The sequence below is a fragment of the Desmodus rotundus genome, chromosome 9 (genome assembly GCF_022682495.2).
Source record: "Desmodus rotundus isolate HL8 chromosome 9, HLdesRot8A.1, whole genome shotgun sequence".
NCBI lineage: Eukaryota > Metazoa > Chordata > Mammalia > Chiroptera > Phyllostomidae > Desmodus > Desmodus rotundus.
The window spans coordinates 75,127,111-75,149,224 of NC_071395.1; the positions used below are offsets into that span (position 1 = coordinate 75,127,111).

The 22,114-nt window shown below is 36.3% G+C and overlaps 1 protein-coding gene across 1 annotated transcript; it reads left to right on the forward strand.

Annotated features, from left to right (window-relative positions):
* Positions 1 to 1,562: 1,562 nt before the first annotated feature.
* Positions 1,563 to 20,742, forward strand: SPATA22 (spermatogenesis associated 22). The gene is made up of 9 exons (XM_024565205.3): positions 1,563 to 1,685; positions 5,238 to 5,353; positions 7,419 to 7,547; positions 9,381 to 9,441; positions 9,572 to 9,667; positions 12,807 to 13,149; positions 15,377 to 15,506; positions 17,657 to 17,754; positions 20,551 to 20,742. The coding sequence occupies exons 2-9, from the start codon at positions 5,311 to 5,313 to the stop codon at positions 20,740 to 20,742; spliced, it is 1,092 nt and encodes a 363-aa protein (XP_024420973.2). The 5' UTR covers positions 1,563 to 1,685; positions 5,238 to 5,310.
* Positions 20,743 to 22,114: the final 1,372 nt, after the last annotated feature.

Below are 22,114 nucleotides of genomic sequence, written 5' to 3' on the forward strand. Positions count from 1 at the left end.
GAAAATAAAAAAGTGGCTCATAAAATGCATATTATTGTTCAATATTTATAATTTCCACTTGTATTTAAAAACATTCCTTCTCTAAAATGAGTTCAGGTGCTTTGTTTCATCTGAGGGCATTTGAATTTTATCTCTATAAACAGCCAAGGGCAGACCTTCAGAATGCTTTAAAAAATTTATTTTAATTGATTTTTAGAGAGAGAGAGATGGAGAGAGAGAGATTGATTTGTTGTTTCACTAATTTATGCACTCATTGATTGCTTCTTGTATGTCCCCTGACTGGGGATCAAACCTGCAACCTTGGCATATGAGGATGATGCCCTAACCAACTGTGCTAGCTGACCAGGGCCCAGAATACTTTTTTTTGTGGTCAGAGACACAAAAGCCCCAAGCAATAATCACTGGGACTTAAAAAGCTACTTGGAAACATGCTTTTAATTTCTTTCTCAAGAAGTTTTTAGTAATTCTGTGTCAACTTCCTTAAGAATCTCTCTCACTTTCTTGCCTCAATGTCAATGCTAAAGAAAAAGCAAATGTTAGTAATTTTCAAGGCTTTGTAATGCCTGAAAATGTCTCGGGCATGCTGTATATACCAACCAGATTATGCGAGTTTATGTAGACACAGTACGCCTAACTTACTGCCAGCACAGACTCTCCACTGGAATGTGTTACTCCAGAGGGGGTCTTATTAGAGGAAACTAGCCAGAACGTTAAGATGATTATGTTCCTTTGAAGAAATGATTCTGAACCAAATCCGAGTTGATTTGATGCACGATTGTTCAGAAAGTCAAATATATGCCGGTGCTGGAAGCATTGTATGTACTAGTCATGAAAGATTTTTTGATAGAGGTACAACAAGAGTAATTAATGATAACTGCAAAGTAGTTTTATCTACAATGTTTTTCTGCATATGTTATCTCAGTTTACTCACATATCCACTTTATAAGATAGGGTGTGTTAGGTATTGACATCCCCATTATAGGGGTAAAGGAAAAAGAAGTTAAGTAACTTGATTAAGGTTTCTCAGTTATCAGGAGAAAAACTCCGACTGGGACCCAGGTTTTCCAATTTTAAGTTCAGTGTTCTTCACAGAACAATAGGGTGATCTGTTAATTTTCGCCTTCCCCAAATTTCTAATTTTGCTCATTTAGAATTCACAAAAACAGTCCCTATACAGTGTGCCCAAGAAACAAACAAGTATACAAACAAAAAGCATGATAGAAATAGAAAATGTAAATACTTCAAAACATTTAATAAACCCATTCCTATGTTCTTCCTTTAAAAGATTATAATGTACAGATAGAGAAAGCAATCTAATAAAATCTAAATTTACATATTAAAATGACTGTCCTGTGTAAAAGCCCCAGTAGCCTTTGATTTTCTACCCACACAATGTACACTCGAACACTTCGGTGTAGAGATGCTGAAAACGAGCATAAATACAAACAGACGATAGTTGTTTAGTTACTTCGGTCTTAAGAGCAGTAACTGTGGTGAATTATTAACACTTGATCATTTTTTGTCTGCTGTTTTCTGCCGATTTGTGGTTAGTCCTGTCCTTTGCCCTAGTCTTTCTGGAACTGCTGCTTCAGTTATTTACTCATAGCTGGCACAGATGACTCGGATTTCGAGGCTTGTTTTATGGAATTTTAACAGATCAGCCCTTTGAAGCACATTTAACATTTGTAAGTAAAGTTTCCCTTACATGCAAAGTAACTTTTTTGAGAGCTAATAAATTCCAGTAAATCTGTCCCATACTTACCTTTTTAAAATTGTGTACAGAGTTTGTCTTCTGTTGGAAAGCTTTATTAGAAAAAAGTAGAGCATTTCCTTAGAACTAGGGCAACAGAGTCTTTTCATACTCTTATACCAAGTTAACTTCCAAAAGATTTTTAACTCTCTGTTTCCCAAAGCACACTAAATTTAGGAGCCTCACAAAACCACATTTTTAAATTAATGTAGTTATTGTTTGAAAGTTCAGAGAACTAGTAGTATACAAAGTGGAATCTTTCCTAGTTGTCACAGTCTCACTATTAGGTTGAGTTTTAATGTGTTGAAGTACTTAAAAGAATAAGCCTACTAACTTCCAGCACTACAGATGTTTTATGGGGATGGTGGTGCCTGATTTACTGGTAAAATAATGTAGTTTAAAACAAAGGGACAGTAAAACTCTCATAGTCATGGCTGTCTAATAGAACATTGTTCTAGAACAATGTTAGACAAATGTCAGTGGGATTGTTTTTAAAATAGGATGATTGAGGGATAAGGAGGGTCTTCTCTCCAATACTGTATGTAAGGTGTCTCCTACGTAGTGTGGTGGTCTAGCAGTCATGTAATCAAACTATTCTCACTATTTTAATTTTCTTCTTCCCTTATGTCCCCATTGCTGTCACCATCCTGACCAGCTTTCTAGGTGGACATAAATGACAACTAGAACAGGATAGGGATAGGATAGGTATGTTCACAAACTGCTAGCAAAGATTCCACATTGCTCATATCTGTATTCCTTACAGGTATGGTACAGGATATTATTCATAGTGGGTTTATAGCTTTCTTTTTAATGAAAAATCTATTTTGGGGGAGTAGGTGGGTATTGTGTGTATATATGTGTATGTATCTGGTTGAAGTTGGCTTCCTTGAAGCTTCTACTCATTTATTTTTTAAAGTGTCCTATCTGGAACCATGGTGAATAACAAGTCTTTTCAGACATTTTGTTTAAAATCTTCTCCAGATTAAATGAAAACTATATTTCTTCAAACTTATTCTGAAGTTTAGTATACAATGTTCCATATTATCTGTTCTCAGTCTACCTCTAATCTTATCTCCTAACACTTTCCTTTGTTTGACCTAATCTTCAAAGAAACTACTCTATGTCTCATGGTGTCACAGCCCTAGGCCTTTCCTAACAGCCTTCCCTCCCTCTCTGCGCCCTCTGAACTCTTCCCTTCGCCTACCCCAGTCTTCAAGAGGTGGAAGGCGTGGTAACGACAAAACATGGTCTTTGAACCCAGGTCTACAGTAGGTATTCAATAAACAGCAGCTACTGGTATTCAGTAAGGGCTGGCGTTTACACAGCATCTACTGTGTGCCAGGGCTGTTCGTTTTCTCGTTCGGTACTTTTAGGGCAATGAAGTAAAGGCTGTACCACTCTTTTGCTGCGGAGGGAAAGTAGGTCTCGAGGGGGTAAAACACTTGCTCAAGATCTAAGGGCCAGGAAGCAGCAACCTAGTGGCGGGTGGGCAGAGTTACGGGTCACCGCACCCTCCCACTTCCTTTCTGGGACCCAGGTGTGTGAGGCGTGTGAGCTTTGCTCCTCTCCTGCGCTCTTGCAGCACTGGCCCTGCCTCTCTGGCTGCTCTCTGCCTTTCAGGGCTGCCATCTAAACCCGGCCCCCAGCTCCCACCAGCCTCCTGGGGACGAATTCCCTGATTGTGGTGGCCCAGAAGCTCAGCCAGACCAAGCGAGCCCCTTGACCTGGTTTGTGAGGCCTGTGACCTCTTTTAGGCACACTCGGGTTGCCATCAGCATGTTACAGACTGTCTAGAACCTAAGAAATGACCTCGGAGTGTGGATGGGGATTGGTGGGCGACCATCCCTGGCACCTTTTTCTGACAAATATGGGGCAGAAACTGGCTGGACAGGATCTGTCATCGCCTTAGCAGGGACAAGAACAGGATATTCCTTCTCTGGGCAGAACTCTAAAGACGTAGATCCATCCCTGCGCCTTGTGTATGACAGTGTGAGGACACAAGAGGGAGGTGTGTTAACGTTAGAGGTCTTCAGAAAGGGGCATGGGTAGTTCCCTTGTCAGCAGCAGAATGTACGAGGTCATTGCGCCCATTTTATAAGGCGCAGACCTCTGCGCCTGCGCAGTGGGTGGAGCGTTGGGGGAGTGGTTTGGTGGCATAGTCTGAGGCGCGCCTGCGCAGATTCAAGATGCGTCTGCGCACAGCTTGACTTCCCGCGCTTTTTATGAGGTACGCCATAGCTGACTGAGCAGTTTCCTCCACCGTTGACTGAGGCGACGGAATCTGAGGGTAAAAGTAACGTATGGGGTTGATAGGAGAGCCAAGAAAGGAAAGACTATGTTGTCGCTAGTTCCCAAACTGCCCCATTCCCAGGGTGAGGAGAGAATGTTGGAAGAGAGCGTGAGCCCCGACTGGAACCCCCCCACCTCTCCGAAAGTGGGCAAAATAGGCGCTCTAGGCCTCCATGTGAGGAAGCTGTGTTTGGGGGCGCTGTGTGTGCGCGTGCGCGTGTGCGAACGCTTGGATTTGTAAACTGAGCAAATTTTTGGCTTATTGACGGTGTCGCCAACCACGTTAATGCCATTCGGGTCCACAAGCGGGGATGAGGGGCAACTCAGAGTTCCTGCCCTAGGGACAGTGGTGCAGGGGGAGGATGTTGCCCTTTCGTGGGTTTATTCGGTTTGCACGATACACAGAAACTCAACAGCCCTCGCAAGCACCCTCTGGGTTCAGGATGTGAGTGGCGTTGGAATTTCTGTGCGGGGAGAAAGTGTGAACCTCTATTTTGGTTCCTAGAATGGCACGAAGAGTATTTTCTAAAGGGCCTACTAGATGCAGCTTCAAACCCAAGATGTGAGACCAGGCAGAGGCAGTCCCGGCCCTGTGTTCTCCAAGTTGTATTTCTGTAAAAGATACTTGGAAATCAGTATTTACCTCAGTATGACTTGCATTGTTACTTAGGTGTGTTCATGTCTGTTGTAAAAGGAAAAAAAAAAAACAGGAAAACTTGTTTCACTCGTTGAAGTTGTAGACACCGAGCGGAAACATCGTTTCGGTTATTCTGGGTGTTAAGCGAGGCCGTAGCCTTTGGCGTTGCCCAACCCAGAGGCCTCACCAGGGCCCAGGCGGACGGCGCGCGCGCGTCCCCTCGGCCTCCCGAGCGCGGCGTGTGCCCGCTGCTGGCGCGTCGCCCTGGGCCTCCGCCTGGCCCAGCACCGTTCTCCTCGCGGCTCGCGGGTTCTGAAGTAAGTCCCGAGGACCGTGGGAACTTCCCACGTGTTTAGGAGGCAGGGTTACAGCCACCCCAGTCTTAGCTTATTTTGAACAGAGCTGACAGTTTATGTTCGTTCTTCCTCCGAAACAAGACTCTGTACAGTGTTACCATGATCAGATTTGAAACTGTAATTTTAAATCTTAATTTCAATAATTACTAGGCTCAGAATTTGATCTTGTTGAGACAATAGGAGCTACAAATTTCTTTCTTTGAAGGTTTAGTCAAATGACTTCATGTTGTAAATTTGGAGTGTCACAGAAAAAGTTATAGACTCTGATTTGGAAGGAAATGAAGAGAAACCTAAATGAAAGTTCAACTCGAAGTACCGCAGGTATTGTACAACTTTTATTTTTAAATTTTCTAAATTTTGTATATACCATGTAAAGCTTATGAAATTTATAGATGGAGCATTTTGGAAGGAACATTTGAAAAGATTGAACATGTAGTCTAGCCTCTTTACTATTTGGTCCAAGGACATAAAATAACTGAAGGCAAAACATTTAGTGGCAGAGGTGGGAATAAAACCAAACTTCTCTGGATTTATGACTGTTCTTTCTACAAACCCTATGTGCTTGAGTTGTTCTGTGCTTTTAGGCTCAAAACAAAGAAATAGATTTATTTTTTTATTTGTGTTTGTGCCTTATTTAAAGTATTTCCAATAGCAATTCTGTCTCCCTAACACCTTCCTCTACCAATTCTGCTTCCCAATTTATTAGTTAGAGGGCAAGATTGAAGAGAATTGGGAATGATGACAATGGACAATTAAGATAATAATAGCAATATTTATGGTGGATGTACTATATTCTAGACATTTAATTACATGTAGTAATGTATTTAATCCTTACACCAGTCCTTTGAAATAGGCATTATTATCATCCTTCTTTTCCAGGTGAAAAACTAAGACACGAGGTTGTTAAATAAGTAACTTATGAAGTGGCAGAACCAGGATTTGAACCTAGGACTGTGGCTCTAGAGTCCAGACTCTTAATCACTGTATTATCCTGCCTCTCACTATATGTCATACTGGTCCAATTAGTTTAAAGAAATTGCTTAATTTATACTTCTAAGTTGTATGTAATTCAACCCTATTTTGAAGTTGTAATCCAAACCCAGGAAGTCTGACTCCAGAGCCCACATCATCAGACAGTTCATCAGAAAGTTGTCACAGAATCTAAATTCTCCTGTAGCACAGAAGTTTTAATGGACCAGCTAGAGTATGGTATAGTGGCAAGATATCTAAACTGAGATTTAGTAAGCTTGGGTCCTACCTAGCTTCTTCCAGTGTGGCAGTGTACAAGCTTTTAGGACCTTTTTTCCTCTGAGGTCCCTTCTAGTTTTATTGCTAATAAATTCTGATTTTTGGCTTGACTTGAGGTCCCAGGTATCTTATCTAAAGGATACGGAGTATTACCTATTCTCATTTGAGTTGGATATTATCACTCCAAGGCATTATCAAAGTCACTGAAAATATGTGTTACAGGTACCTGGAGTGCTTGTTAAAATTGCAGAGTTTTGGCTTTCAAAACAAATCTATTGAACTAAAAGCTGTGAGAGTGGGGTCCAGGAACTGGCATGTTAAGCACAATTCCAGTTAAATCGTAGTCAAACTAAAGTTTGAGAACCGTGGCCCTAAAGGGTGTGCCAACATAGACTGAAGAGTGTTTAGGGTTTTGGAAAGGATGGGTCAAAGTCTGGTTCTCCCTCACCTCTTTTGTACGTGAAGGGTCCCTTCCAGTTGACATGGTAATAGGTAAACATAGGTGGGAAATAAGGAAAACAAAAAATAGATTTGGAAAGGGTTGGGGGATGAGGGAGGAGCTAGGAATTACTATAAAACAAGAGGAATTAAGGCAGTGTTAAAGTAGAACAAGAGAAGAAGAGTTCTTACAAAATAGAAACAAACTTATAAATACAAAGAACAGATTGATAGTTGGCAGAGAGGAGAGGTTTTGGGGGGATCGGGTGAAAAGGTGAAGGTATGAAGAAGTACCAATTGGTGGTTACAAAATAGTTACAGAGATGTAAGGTACAGCATAAGGAATATAGTCAGTAATATTGTAATTACTATGTGTGGTGCCATGTGGGTACTTGAAATGTCAGGGGAATCACTGTGTAAAGTATATGGTTGTCTAACTACTATGCTGTACACCTACCCCTGAAACTAATACAAAGTAGTGTTGAATGTAAACTGTAAATGAAAAATAATATTTTTTTAAAAAGAAAGTATTTAGAGAAGCAAATGGGGCTATTTAGGATCTTAAAAAGAATGTAAGAGTCAATACAAAGATACAGAAATATGTTTATACTGAATATAAAATTAATGTTTAGAAGTAGATTATTCTATAACTAGATCTATTCTCCTATTATATACTAATTTATTGGAACATTCAATTTAGGCTGTTTACCTGTACCATTGTTCAATCAGAAAAAGAGGACTAGACAGCCATTAACTTCCAATCCACTTAAAAATGATCCAGGTATCAGTACTACTTCTGACAGTTATGATTTCCCTCCTCTACCAACAGGTAAGAAAATAAGGTGAAAACTTTGAGAAAATAAGAACTAAGATGATAAAATTACCATTTCTCTTTTATTATAATAGATACAGAAAGTTTATGTTTTTCTTCTTTCCATTATCCATATGTAGAGATTACTTGGCTCCTTCTGAACATTCTAGGACAGTAGTTTGAGTTTCCTTGTCTATAAGGGTGACTTAGCATTTTAAATGGAATATCTTGGATCTGGGGTCTTTGTTCTAATGAAGTGGTAACCTACATTGTAAACAATTTTTTTCTTTTTCAAGATACATATGGATATTGTGACTTAGATATTTGGTGCTAAAGAATGAAACACTCAAGTTGTCTCAATAAGTATGCATGGGAACACAGAAAAAATGGGGAAAAAATAGATCTTAGGAAGATTAGAAGCCCAGGAATTTCTAGTGTTTGGCCTTAGTCTTTTTTCTCTTATAGCATTTTTGCCTTTCTTTGTTTGTTGGCTCTTTACTCTCTTATCCAGTTGGCTTTCTTATAGTTTCAACTAGCACATGAACTAAATTGCCCTTGATGGGAGTTGAGTTAACCTTTTAGTTCTAGCTCTCAGAGCCATTATTGACTACCCTCTGTATCTCCTGATTCAAATTCTAGAGAGAGAGAGTCTCTGATGCAGCTCATCTTTTTAAATGAGGTTATGAAAATACTGGTTTTATGTATAGGCCTCTCATCTCTGAAACAATTAGCTGGGAGGTCTTAAAGTTTATTGACTTTTTACTTATCTTGGAAGAAGGCATGGACAGTAAGAAATTCTGAAATATACTCAGTACATGCTGGTTATATACATTTGCAATTTTCTGGGCACACTTAAAAAAATCTTTAATAGGATCTTACGCAACTAGAGTTTTAAAATTAATCAATCTCTTTTTTTCTCTCAATACTTGTATTGTTAATTTTATCCAGTCTTCGACCATAGGCCTTAATTTACTTCTAAATTTATAATTATTTTGTTTTCTTCAACATTTGAGGAATTTGAAATAAAAATTTTACCTTATCCCCATTTTTATGGATAAAAATTCACATGGATGTGCATAAATGGGCATTTGTTTGGTTATCTTCTGCCATTTAAAAATTCTCCACTAGCTAAAATATTTTTATATGTAGCATAATGTTGACCTTGAAAAATAATAATTTCAGCTGCTCCAGAGAGAAATGTGCATCCTCCAGAACTACTGATTTCTACAGGTTCTGACCAGGATAACTGTCTGTCAGAGTTATGATAAGATTCTTATATTGGGTAAGAGATAAGACTAGATTAGTATTTTTGAAATTTTGAGGGCTAGGTTGGGAAACAACCAATCTTTAAAAAAAAAAGAAATACAAGAGATCAGAGTAGAATAGAATAGAAAATATCAAACTGTATTACACACAGTAAGAATAAAAATTGATGGCAAAATTTTATGTTTTTCTCTCCCTCTCCCACAACACACATGCATACCACACATTTGTATGTTCCAGGTTATGATGTATTTCTTGCTGTGGGTTGGGATTGAAAACTTTAAGAAACATTGATTACACTAAATTCATATTACAGAGTACGAGGTACTATACTAGGATTGATTGTGGAAAAAAAGATGCTGATGAAACTATTACCTTTGCTTAAAACTCAATGGAGAAGAAAGATACCTATAAAAATTAATAAGACAGGCTGTGAGAAATTCCACAACAAAGTGCTATTGAAGAACAAGTCCATGTCTTTAAATTCTTTTCTTCAGGTTTTCAACTATCAAATTAAATATGTATGAAGTAATTCTTTTTAAAAAATGCTACATTTTACTTTCTTCTCTACTACTTATATCTTTTGAGATTGGGCCTGGGAAGCAGTGAATCCAGAGTTGCCTCCTTCAATGACAACAATGAACACAGGGTATGTGAAAAAATATACATTAATGAATGTGTGTCTGTTACTGACTGATGTTTTATCTCCTATGTATATTTTACATTTCTGAACTTGGAAACAAACTATTAATACTTAATAAGATATGTTTCCTCAAAAGGCAAATACCACGTTCTGTTTCTCATCCTTTAAGAAGTCAAGATTCTGTGTTTAAGTCTACTCAATCGAATATTGAGGGGAACAAGAGTGGTTGGAGGTGAGTCTACCTAAGATTTCTTTCTTCTATCTATCTTCTCCTTTCCCTCTCTTTTCCCTTCCTATCTCCTTCATCTCCTTCTCCTTTCTTAGACAGAATTACATTTAGGAAATTTCTATATTTAATAATAACTATATCACTATTAGCTACATTTAATAAAAGAAGTTAAGAGAACTTTAGGTAAATTTAGCAGTGATTATGTTTCCAAAGAACCTTCATGTTAATGAAATTTATGCCAATATTTATCACAATGAATTTATGATTTTGCTGTAGATTATTAATGATCTAACTGATAATAGGCAAAGAGGAATAACTGTATCGTGATGTTGGATATATTTAGAAATTGAGGACCAAATAGAATGCTCAATCTTAACCTACCTAGTAAGACAGTCTGTTCCAAGGTAAATGGAATGGAATACGAAAGAAAGATGGAAACAAATATTGAATACATATGCATTTGCAGTGGTAGGAGCTCAAGAAATGTAGAGGACCATCAAGGAAGATGGTGAGGGTACTACTGGGTCATTGCCATAAAGATCTGACTGTAAAGTCTAAATATTATGAAAAAATTAATAGAAAAAGGGTCATGGATTTTTTTAGGTTGGATTTTAGCATTCTTGGGTAAGTGACAACTACTGAAGCAAATAGTTTGGGAACAAAGTATTGGAAAAACAGCACCAAATGTGTATCATATATTTGTCAATGTTTAGTGCTTCAATGTATTATTTTAATAATCCTTACAATAAACCTGTGAAGTTAATATTACCCTAACTTTCATTAAAGATACCATATTTTTTAAAAGGGGAAAATTTCACTGAAGTACTTAATAAATACATCAAAACAATATTTTTATTTTTAAAAAATGAGTTTTGGTTTTACTACTCATGATAGTGAGTTTCCTCAGGACCAGTCAGTTGCTTTTTTCAGGACCAGAGCTTGAAACTAGGCCTATTAATGGTTTTGAGATGGGTTTTGGAGGCATAGTTCCAGCTGCAGGTACTAGGAGGAAGCCTGTTCTGATAGGCACTAGGCAGAGAATTAGGTAGCAGACTGTAATCTGGACAGCCGCCCACTACCAGAGTCCAGTTTGAAATAATAATCTGTTATGACAGTTGGAAGATAACAACAGAAAATCCAGGAACAGAAAACATTTGGAAACCCAAGTAGGCAGTTTGTAATCTGCTGAAGATCTTTTAACTGGTTCTGTGCTTAGGTTCAGAATCTATGCTTTTCCTTATCCATCTACCTCCAACAACAGCCTGTTTTGGGGGATCTTGTTGACCACCTGGACTCCATCTTTGTACCAAAGGAGAAGAATCTGAGTGGGACACTGCTCCCTGCCCTGCTCAGGGGTCATTACAACTTAGGCCTCTTGGTCTAGTTGGGATATTGAAGACCCGGCTGAGCTGAATTACCTGGTGAAGCAGCACTGTGTGTGGGCATGATGTTCCAAAGCTTGTCCAGGCTAGGAGCACCTCCTGAGCAAAAAACTATTGGAGGAAATTGCAGATGTGCTGTTACCAGTAAGGAGTTGTGAAACTGAAAGAAACTTTTCTAAACTATGAATAATAAAACTAACTTCCACAGCCATGAGAGAGGGAAGACAAAATTTCTATTCTTTCTCTTGAAAATAAAATTGCTGTTCTATGAAGAGATGATCAATGTACAAAAAATGTCTTAAAGAGGTGTATCAGGCAGTTAATAATAATACTAATAATATTTTTCTAGGATATTGTGATTTTTATTAACTTTTAAAGTTTTGAAATTATTTTTTTTCATTATTTTTATATGTAATTTTGTACCTAATTTACTTAAGAAGGCTCCGCAAATTATACAAGTTTCAGGCCCCATACAATTTGTATTTGTTCCTGATCACTAGGGAGCGTAGATCTTTTATTTTTTGGATTATTTTCTCTAACAAGGTTTGGATTGTATTTGGTCTTCTGTGACATTTTCAGGAAATTATTCAGAAATAAGAATTTGTGACTTACACTAGTTTTTCTCGGTGGTACCCTTAATTAGAAAGATCAGAAATTATACTTTTGATTTTGGCCTCATTAATACTGTGTTCTGATCAGCTGATACAGTTTGGTTTAATGTAGATAGTAAAATGTTGCAACAGATTCATAAGTAGAGCTTTTAAGCTATGTAGTTAAAGTACAAAATTTTTAAGCAAATTGCTAGCTTACTTGCCTTTGTTTCTTCTTGTGATTTAAAATCACTGACAAGCAATTAGTTTAACTTAAAATTTTACTTTGTAGAAAATTTAAAAGTAAATGTATAAAGAAGTAAGCAAAAGTTCTCAAGATCTCGCTTGCATGGACAGCCACTGTTATGTGAAGGCTTGTATAGTTGAAAAATATGCTTTATAACACTGGACTCTGAATTGGGAGACAATGATTCTCTGGGTTCTGTATTGTCAGTAACTTTCTATTTGACTTTGGACAAGTTACTTCTTCCCTAAGGCTCAGTTTCCTCACCTGAAAAGAGAGCATGTTGTAAGGTTGTTGTGATATTGTATTTAGAATTTCTAACTAGTCAGTATAAACCACAAATTGCCATATAAATACAAATTTTAATTATTAATTTTTTAATTAAGAAAAAGTGTCCTAATGTTCATAGCAGCACTATTTACAATAGCCAAGTGCTGGAAACAGCCTAATTGCCCATTAGTAAATGAATGGATCAAAAAACTGCGGTACTTTTACACAATGGAATACTGCGAAGCAGAAAGAAAGAAGGAGCTCTTACCCTTTGCAACAGCGTGGATGGAACTGGAGAGCATTATACTAAGTGAAGTAAGCCAGGCGATGAAAGACAAATACCATATGACTTCACCTCTAAGTGTAATCTAATCAACAAAACAAATGAGCAAAATAGAACCAGAGACTTGCAAATAAAGAACAAACTGACAGTGACCAGAGAGGTGGGGGGAGGGGGATAATGGGAGAAAGAAGGGGAAGGGGTAAGTCAAGGAACATAAATAGAAGAATCATGGGCATGGACAATGTGGGGGATTGATTGTGGGAGTTGGGGGTGAGCAAGGGGGAAAAAGGCAGGACAACTGTAACTGAACAACAATAAATTAAAGAAGTATATAGAAACAAAAACTAATGCTAATTATTAAAAACTATTACAGCTACAGAGATGGCAACAAAAATACCAGCCGGAAAACTTGGGATAGAAATGATTTTAGGCCTCAATGCAAAAGAACCAACCTAGTGGCAAATGATGGAATAAATTCTCGTCCAGTGAATTTGGGAGCACGACAACAGAAACAATTAAGAGTATCTCAACCTCCTAACTTACCTCACCAAAGAGAAAGTGAAGTACTCAGACAAACACATTCATCAAAAACATCTGGCTCCACAATGAGAGGTCTAGACAAAGACGGTGCATCACAGTCATTTATGCCCATTTTCCAACAAAATCAATTTAAGAAAAAAAAGTTAGATGATATTCCAGAAGAAAACTCTCTCAAGGTAAACTTTTAAATATTAATATTTACATTTTTATGTTTATGTGTAAGAAATGAGATAAATATTCAGAAAATTATAAAGATAAGAACATTTGAAATCAATCCCATTGAGTGCATTACTTAATTAGCACAAATAGCCAGGTCCATTGGACTGGGTTTGGGTGAATGTTTCCAAAATATTTCCTTAAAGGTTTTGAATGGCTTCTCTTTTTAATAGTTGCTTTAGAGTGGCCTGCTGGGTTCTAAATTTCACTGTTTACTAATAATTGACATGATGACAGTTTATCCATTGCTTACAGAAATTCTCCAAGCTCTTCATATGTCAGTCTAAGTTTTTTGTAACAAGGGTCATCAAATTTTTTCTGATAAGGGCCAGATAGTAAATATTTTTGGCTTTATGGACTATGTGGTCTCTCTTGCAACTAACTATTCAACTATACCACCCAACTCTGTCATTGTAGCTTAAATGCAGCCTTAGACAATACGTTAATGGATGGGTGTGGCACGTTCCGATAAAAGTTTACGAAAACAGAGAGCAGGTTAGATTTGGACCACAGGCTACAGTTTGCCGACCCTTGCTGTATAATCTGGTCTTATTTTACCTTTCCAGCCTCATGTTCTATAGTCCACAAATTCTCCAATGCACTTGCCATATTCAAACTGTTTACAATTCTCTAAACATAATATACATTCTAATATGATTCTGTTTTGGCTTGTATTTTTTCCTATATCTGTACTTCCTTCAGCCTCACTTCCTCTTTCCACTCCTCACTGTAATTGTTTTTTTGTAAATGTCTTATATATATAATGTGTGCTGTTTTTTTGCTCAGTCTCCCCTCCCTTGCCACATGGCCCAATAGCTTGTTTATACTCTGCCCTTCTCTGTGCTCTGGAAGGCTGAATTGTATTATGTAGCGCATCGTCCTGGGATCCCTTAGCTGACTTCTGCTAGGAGTCAGCCAGTGGGAGTCACTGGCAGGACATCAAAGGCTGGGCAGAGGGGTTGGGTTTTCCTGTGCCTTCCCTGCTTTAATGTAGTGTCACAGGCAGTAGCTGTGTCCCTGCATATTGCCCCTCTTTGAGTCCAGCTTCCCAGGTTTGGTACTTTTATTTCCTCCCTTTGTCCTTTCAACCTAGGAGTGGTAGAAGTTTTGTATTGCTAGTTTTTGAGTGCTTAAGTGCCTTAATATTTGTTCTGCCCATGTCTGTAAGCAGTCTTTTCAGTAAGCTATCTGAGGTAAATTCTGTTTTTTTCCTAGAAATCTGACTAAAATAGCATGTTTCACAGTTGTTCTCAACCTTATGTTTTCTTTTACATAAGAATGATATGACATAGTCATCTTAATAACAGTGGCTCATTATGGCAGTTAGATATGCCTGCCTCAGTGGGAGGCATTCATATCTTGGTTAGGAGGGGGGAGAGGGAGGAAAGGTAATTGTAGTTGGAAAACAATGTCCCAACAAGTGTTCTTAGACATGTCCTGCCTTCACAAAGGAAAGTGCCACCAGTACTCCCTGAACATTAGTATCTTAACACATTGTGTTTTCAGTTGATCTTTAAAAAAGCCAAACACATTCCCATCTCAGGGCCTTTATACTTGCTGTTCTCTCAGTCCTCACTCAACAACCTGTTAGAAATAACTATTTGTGTCTCTTTATCCTTTTACCCTGTTTTTTAAATGCGTAAGATATATCAATTCCCAACATTCTATTATATATTTTCTGTTTATTTTCTGAATCCCCCCATTGGATGGCAAAATCTGTGAGGGTACATCTTGCCTGTTTTTCCCACTGTTACTTCCTCATTAGCTATGTTTAGCACATGAGAGGTGGCGATAAGTACTTTTGTAATGAATGGATGAATGTGTCTGACTCCCCTTCTAGAATATTGAGCACATTAAGGAAAGGAATTGTGTTTTATTCACTTGTATTTATCACAAGTTTGGTGCACAAAACTTAAAAAAATATTTGATGAATGAATGAATGCCCACATAAATAATTCTCTTCTTGGTTGTCTCCAAGTATTTTCAATTATGTCCTAGTTTCTTCTCCTATAAATTACTAATGACATTTTTAATTTTTGAGAGTAACTGCACTAAAATTTTTAATAGTTCTTTTACATATTTTACCCATGTGCCTATTATAAGGACCTGTAATCTTTACAAAAAGAGTGAAAGAGTATGATGAGAAATCTGAAAGGTTTTTCTATTATTTTATTTTTTTTCCAAAAGAATGCCTCATTGTACCAGTTAAAGTTTAAGGAAAAAGAGAATTCTTTAAGAATTATATCTGCAGTTATTGAAAGCATGAAGTACTGGCGTGAACATGCTCCCAAAACTGTACTCCTTTTTGAAATACTGGGTAGGTATAATACTTCAAAAATACTTAAGTAATACTATTTGGACAGTAGTTTTGAATGTCAATGAGAATACCTAGGAGATCTTAAAGAAAAATAAAATTATGCAAAAGGAGATTATAGTTAATTAGGATTTTCTTTAATTTCTGGGTCTGTCATTGATTTGTGTGAGTTGAGAAGTATTTGGTTATTTATGGTAGTAGTTTTCTGGTTTGTAATGTTAAAACTGGAAAGATTCTTACAAGCAATCCAACCCAGCCCTTGAGTTATATGAGAAAATGGGGCAAATAATTAAATAGACTTGACTAAAATCACAAAGCTAGTTAGCAGCAAAAATGGGTTTAGAATCTAAGTTCCTTAATCTCAATCTAGTGTTTTTCTACTATATCCAACTAAATCCAGTAGTAATTTTGTATATAAATTAAATCATATTTAAATACTCTGAAAGAACATTTGTAAAGAACCCTTTACTAATATAAGCATCCTACAGTTAATCTGTTTTCTAAATATTTAAAAGGAGGAGAGTTTGTAGAATGTTTCTAGAATTTGATTTTACCTAAAATGAAGAAAGTAAAAGTAGAGATTCAAAACATATTTCTTTTAGTAGTTTAAGTAAAATAAATATTTAATTTAATTTAAGAAATATTCTAAACATGCAGAAAAATATTGAGAATATAACATACACATACCCATGTTATAGGTATCTTTGAAACCTTCATCCATTTATCTTCTCTAGAGATAATCACTGTGGTATCTTTCTTGTCTATGCTTTTATAATTTTACTATATACATCTGATTTCATAAATGTATGTGGACTTTTAATGGCTTTTTATGTTTTAAAATACACAGCTTGCATTTTCACCCAGTATTATGTTTTTGAGATTTACCCATTTTCTGTCCTGCCACAATATTGTCTTCATCCTGAAACTCCAATTGTGGTCTGCTCAGCAGCTTCTTACTCTTCCCTTTGGTTAGGTATTAAGATGATTATCAAAGTTCTCTATACCACGTATCCTTATACCACAACATCACATTCTTCGATGGTTTCTTTTGATTGCTCTTTTCCAGAGACTAGCAAATGACCCCTTGCATATCATTTCTGACTGCGTAATAAGTCCACCACCCAAACCCTACCTGCATGCTATAACTGGGGAATACACTAACTGGTTTAAGTCAATCTCAAGACACTCCTGCACCTGGGAGGCAGGGGAGATACAAATTCCATTCAAATCATATGGCTAAGAATGGCATAGGAGAGGTTTTCTAAAGGAAAATTTGGGCATTATTAGGGGAAATGAAGGCTGACCTCAAAAAATAACAAATGTTCACTATCAGTACTCAGTAGATGGTATTTGAAGGAATAAACAATGCTCTCATTTGATTGTAATTTCTAGAAATAAACATGAATTATTATTTACATTTTATAGATGAGACAGATTTGAAAGAGAAACAATTTGTTCTGTTTAGTACGTTGAAGAACTAGGACTCAAATGCATGCCTTCTGATTCTAATTCAATGTTTATTTTTTTCATTAAACCATGATGTTTATTAATTATTAGTTATGTGTGTTTATTTTATTATTATAATGTGGTAGACTGGTCAGGGGATTTAACCACTCTATAGAATAAATTCGAAGAAAAAGGCTCAGATAGCCAACTATTGTCTGGTATGTGAATTTTGGCATATAACTTGTTCCTAAATTGGAGAGGGCCAGAAATTTTGTTTCTCTTAGTATAAAACAGTTTCAGAAATATCTTTCCCTCTTTATTTTATTTTATTTATTGATTTATTTTAAAAAATCCTCACCTGAGGACATGCTTATTGATTTTAGAGAGAGGGAGAGAAACATCAATGTGAGAAACATCTATCGGTTGCCTTTTGCATGGGCCCTGACTAGGGACTGAACCACAACCTAGGCATATGCCCTGACCAGGAATTGAACCTGTGACCTTCCGGTTTGCAGGATGATGCCCAACCAGCTGAGTCCTACTGGCTAGGGCTCTTTCCCTGTTTAGATGTCTTCTTTATTAATGTATAAATAAAACTGTCAGAGAAATTTGTGTGGGAATAGTTATTTAAGTATCAACTTCTCTTTGTTACATTTTATTTGCATTTTACCAGCACTGATTTTCCCTTCTATTTTAATGTTGCTTAGCTGTTCTCGATTCAGCTGTTACACCTGGACCATATTATTCTAAGACTTTTCTTATGAGAGATGGAAAAAATACTCTGCCTTGTATATTTTATGAAATAGTAAGTATTTGTCTAAGTATTCTTTGCAAAGCCTGTGCCAGCAAAACTTACAAATGCAGACTGTAATTCCATTGTAGTAGAAATTCTGTTTAACAATTTAGTAGTACTTTGAACATTTTGTTTGCTTTTAGTTTAATATTAAAGTTATCTGTTTAACTAACATGGAGAGCCTACTATATACCAGGTGCTATGCTAGATGCAATGGATACAAACTGGAATATAAACATGGCTCTCTCAAAGAGTTTATAATCTCAGGTAGAAAGAGAGTTACGTAGATGTTACATTGTCATATGATAAATTATATGATAGAGGTATGTACAGGGTGCTAGAGAGGTGGATAGGAAGGTCAGGGAAAGATTTGAAGAATGTAGTAACCTATCTTGTTTTAGATATTTAAGGATAATAAACTAAATTGTGTGGGAGGGATGGGAAGGGGTAAGGAGGAATGCATGCTAAATTGAGAGAGCAGCATATTTAAAGACATGAAGCTAAGAGAGAGCCTGGATTGTATAGGAAAATGCAGGTAATTTATAATTACCAGAGTATAGAATTAGTAAGTGATGGGGGTAAGGATAGTGATGCTGAGGTTGGGGGAAGGCATAGATGGGCTGGGATATAGAAAGGGGCTTGGTGATAAAGAAGGTTGGGGGTGACACAGGAGGCTGGATGTCACAAGGAAGTCTGGAGACCTTATAAGACTTACATACTTTGTAAAAGAATTTGGGATAAATTATGAAATTGGCCATCATTCGGAAATCAGATATGGATTCTAGTTTTTATTCCACTATTTACTACCTTTATGACCTTGAGTTAGCTGTTTAAACTTTTTGAGCTTCAGTGTTTTATCTGTAAAATGGGGAGACTCTTACTTTGAAAGGTTGTTTGGAGATTAGATAATAAAACATGAATGTACAGTGTCTGACACATAGTAGATGATCAAGAAATAGTAATTGTCAAGTTACTAATTTCTAAAATATCTTAAATGCTTATTTTGCTCTAGTCTTAAGACTTTTTAAAATAAAACACTTTATACAGCAAAGTGCATAACTCATAACTACCATTCTATGAAGTATCACACAGTGAACATTATAAAGGTTAAGAAATAGAACATTGCTGTTACCCTGTACATCCTTGTGCCTCCTCCCATTCACTACCTCCTGTCTCGTACCTAAAAGTTACCACTATTCTGACTTTTAATATCATAAATTAATTTTGCCTCTTTTAAAACTTTATATAAATGTTACGATACGGTATGTTTCTTTTAGGTCTGATTCATTCAACACAATGTAAAATTCATCTATCTTGTTGCATGTAGCTATAGTATTTATATTTCTATGTACAGTTTTCTGTTGTCTGAATATATTGTACTACAGTTTAGTTTTCTATCCTGCTGTTGGTAGGCATCGGGGTTATTTCTAGATATTTTGCTATTATAAATAATGCTCTCTGAATATTTTTACCTATGTCTCATGCATATATGCATGCAGTTCTGTTGGGTATATACCTAGAAGTAAAATTGTTGCATTATAGTGCATGTGTATGTTCTGATACAGTAGTTATTGCTAAAGAATTTTCCAAAGAGTTGTACCAATTCACAGACACACAGTCAGTTTGGGTGAGTGTTTTTCTTTGTGTTCTTATCAACACTCAGTACTCTCAGTGTTTTTTTTAGCTCTTCCAGTGGGTGTTTAGTACTATCTCATTTCTCTGCAGTTCCCTGGTGACTAATGAGGTTGAGCACCTTATATGCATACTGGCCATTTAGATAACTTGTTTTATAAAGTCTGTTCAGGCCTCATGTTATTTTTTCTATTATTGAATTATTTGTGTTTTTTTTATTATTGATTTATAGGAGGTTTTTAAAAAACTATTGTAGGTACAAGTTCTTTGTACATTATATGTATTGCAAATATTTTCTCATACTTTGTGATTTGCTTTTTAAGTTTTAATGGTGACTTTTAAGGAACAGAAATTCTTCACTTTAATATAGTACTTTTAGCAATAGTCAATATTTTCCCTTATAGTTAATGATTTTTATGACCCTTTAGTGAAAGCAACCCCAGAATAATTTAAATTTGCTCATGATTTGAGAGTATTTGATACTGGCTAATCTTTTTCTGGTTTACTAGTCCCATCAGGGCATAGCCCTTTTGGGTCCCAGCCGGGGTGGTGGTGGGGGTGGTTACCAGAATTTCTTTTTCTTAGGGGCCTCTGATTCTACTTTTTCCCCTCCCAACTCTCTGAGCCTGTCAAAAGCTCTGCTCATTTTCTTTAGACTCTCAACTACTTTGACTATAATTGACAGATATCTCAGGGGGAAACACCCTCAAATATCAGGCCCCATTCTGGACTCCTACTCTTTCTCAGATGTGGTCTCTTTAATTCCTCACTGCCTTGGTTTCTCTGAATCTATGAGGAGATTTTTAAGTATTTCATCCAGCTATTCCAGTTGTTCTTAGTTGGAGATTTGGTATGAAATGCTTTTCTGCCATTTATTGAAAGTAGAACTCGGGCAGTTACAGAAGTGCCATTACAGAAGTAGTCAACCTTTTAAGGAGCAGCAGCTTGCTAGCCTATAAGAAGCCCTTCCCAAGTGAAGGTCTTTCCTGTGTGACAGGTCACCCATACATGCCTAGCTGTCATGGTCTGGTCAGCAGTGGGGCCCTGAATCTGGTAAGGGAGTTACAGTATTTTGGAGTGAGTCATATTTACTTTATCATATAATTAGTTTCAGAATGTTGAAATTTAGATGAAGTAATGAATGGTTTTATTGATGATATTTTTTTTTATAAACAGGATCGTGAACTTCCAAGACTGATTAGAGGCCGAGTTTATAGGTGTGTTGGAAACTATGAGCAGAAAAAGAATATTTTCAAATGTGTTTCTGTTAGACCGGCATCTGTTTCTGAACAAAAAACTTTCCAAGCATTTGTCAAAATTGTAGATACTGAGATGAAATATTATACCAATGTAATGAATGAAATGTAAATAGTGATAAGTTTAAACACTATAACTTTTAAAGAACTTTTTCTGTTATTGTTTAAATTACTATCTCCATGGTTTTATAGCTGTTGCTTTTCTGTATTTCACTTGTTGGATTAAAATATTTAAATTATTTTCAGTGTGTAAAGAATTTTTGAAAAATAATTTTACTGTCTTTATAAAAATAGTACATTTGCTAAAATTCAAACATTTCAAATAAAAATGCTCAATATAATGGAAATAGACCCTTATTTAACATGAGATAATAATACATTTGAGTCAGCCCAAAAGCCAACGTCAAGCTTAATGGGGAGATATAGAGACATTTTCACTAAAGTCAGGAACAAGAAGACAAGGTGCCCACTGTTAGTACTATTACTAAGCACTGTCATGGAACTGCTAGTCTATGCAGTTCATTTAATTACTTCAAATACTTAGTGAGCATATACTCTGCCAAGTATTGTCTCAGGTGCTGGAGGCAAAGCACTTAAACAAAGTACAAAAATCTCTGAACTTAACAGAATTTATATTCTAGGGTCCAGAGGTACATTAGATAAAAGAAACATTTGAGGTATAAGAATTATTGCTGTTGGCAGATGGTATAATTGTATACATGGAAAACCTAAGAAATTACTGCAAAAATGAGATAATTTAGTAAGACACTAGAATAGAAAACTTAATACGCAGAAATCATTAGTAGATGGTATTGAAATGACCCACAACCATTAGAATGTAAAATGGATGAAGATACCATTTAAAATAGAAAAAAATTGCAGTACTAATCAAGGCTAAATGATAAATATAGAAAATATGTGACTAAAAAATACTAATGAAGTACAGAAAAGAAGACAAGGGCAATCATTTTCTTGGATAGGAAGACAAAGATGTTGATTTTTCTCTAATTTGTAGCATGTAATTTTTCTTTCTGTGCACACTCACACACACACACACACACCAAGCTGATACTAAACATTATGTAAAAAGAGAATTGTCAAGAAAACTAAAAAAAAACAATAGGCCATATAAAAGCTTTATAATATGTAATGAAGCTTTTATATATGTTATAAAACTTTATGTATTATAAGACAGCCCCACAGCAAAGAATTATTTTGCCAAAATGTCAACAGTACCAAGAAACTTCACAAACCACTTTTGACACGTTCGATCAGTCACAGCACCTTCTCCGTACACTGCACAAATCTTTTAATTTGTGTTTCAGTTGTGTCTTTACCTTTCTTGAAATGATACAGCATAATATACTGAAAATGTTGTGTGTCTTCTTCCATCTTTAATATTAAAATGGCTACACAAAAATTCATTAATTTTTATACGTTTTTTTAAAATGCATGCTGATATGACAGCTGTCACAATACAATCT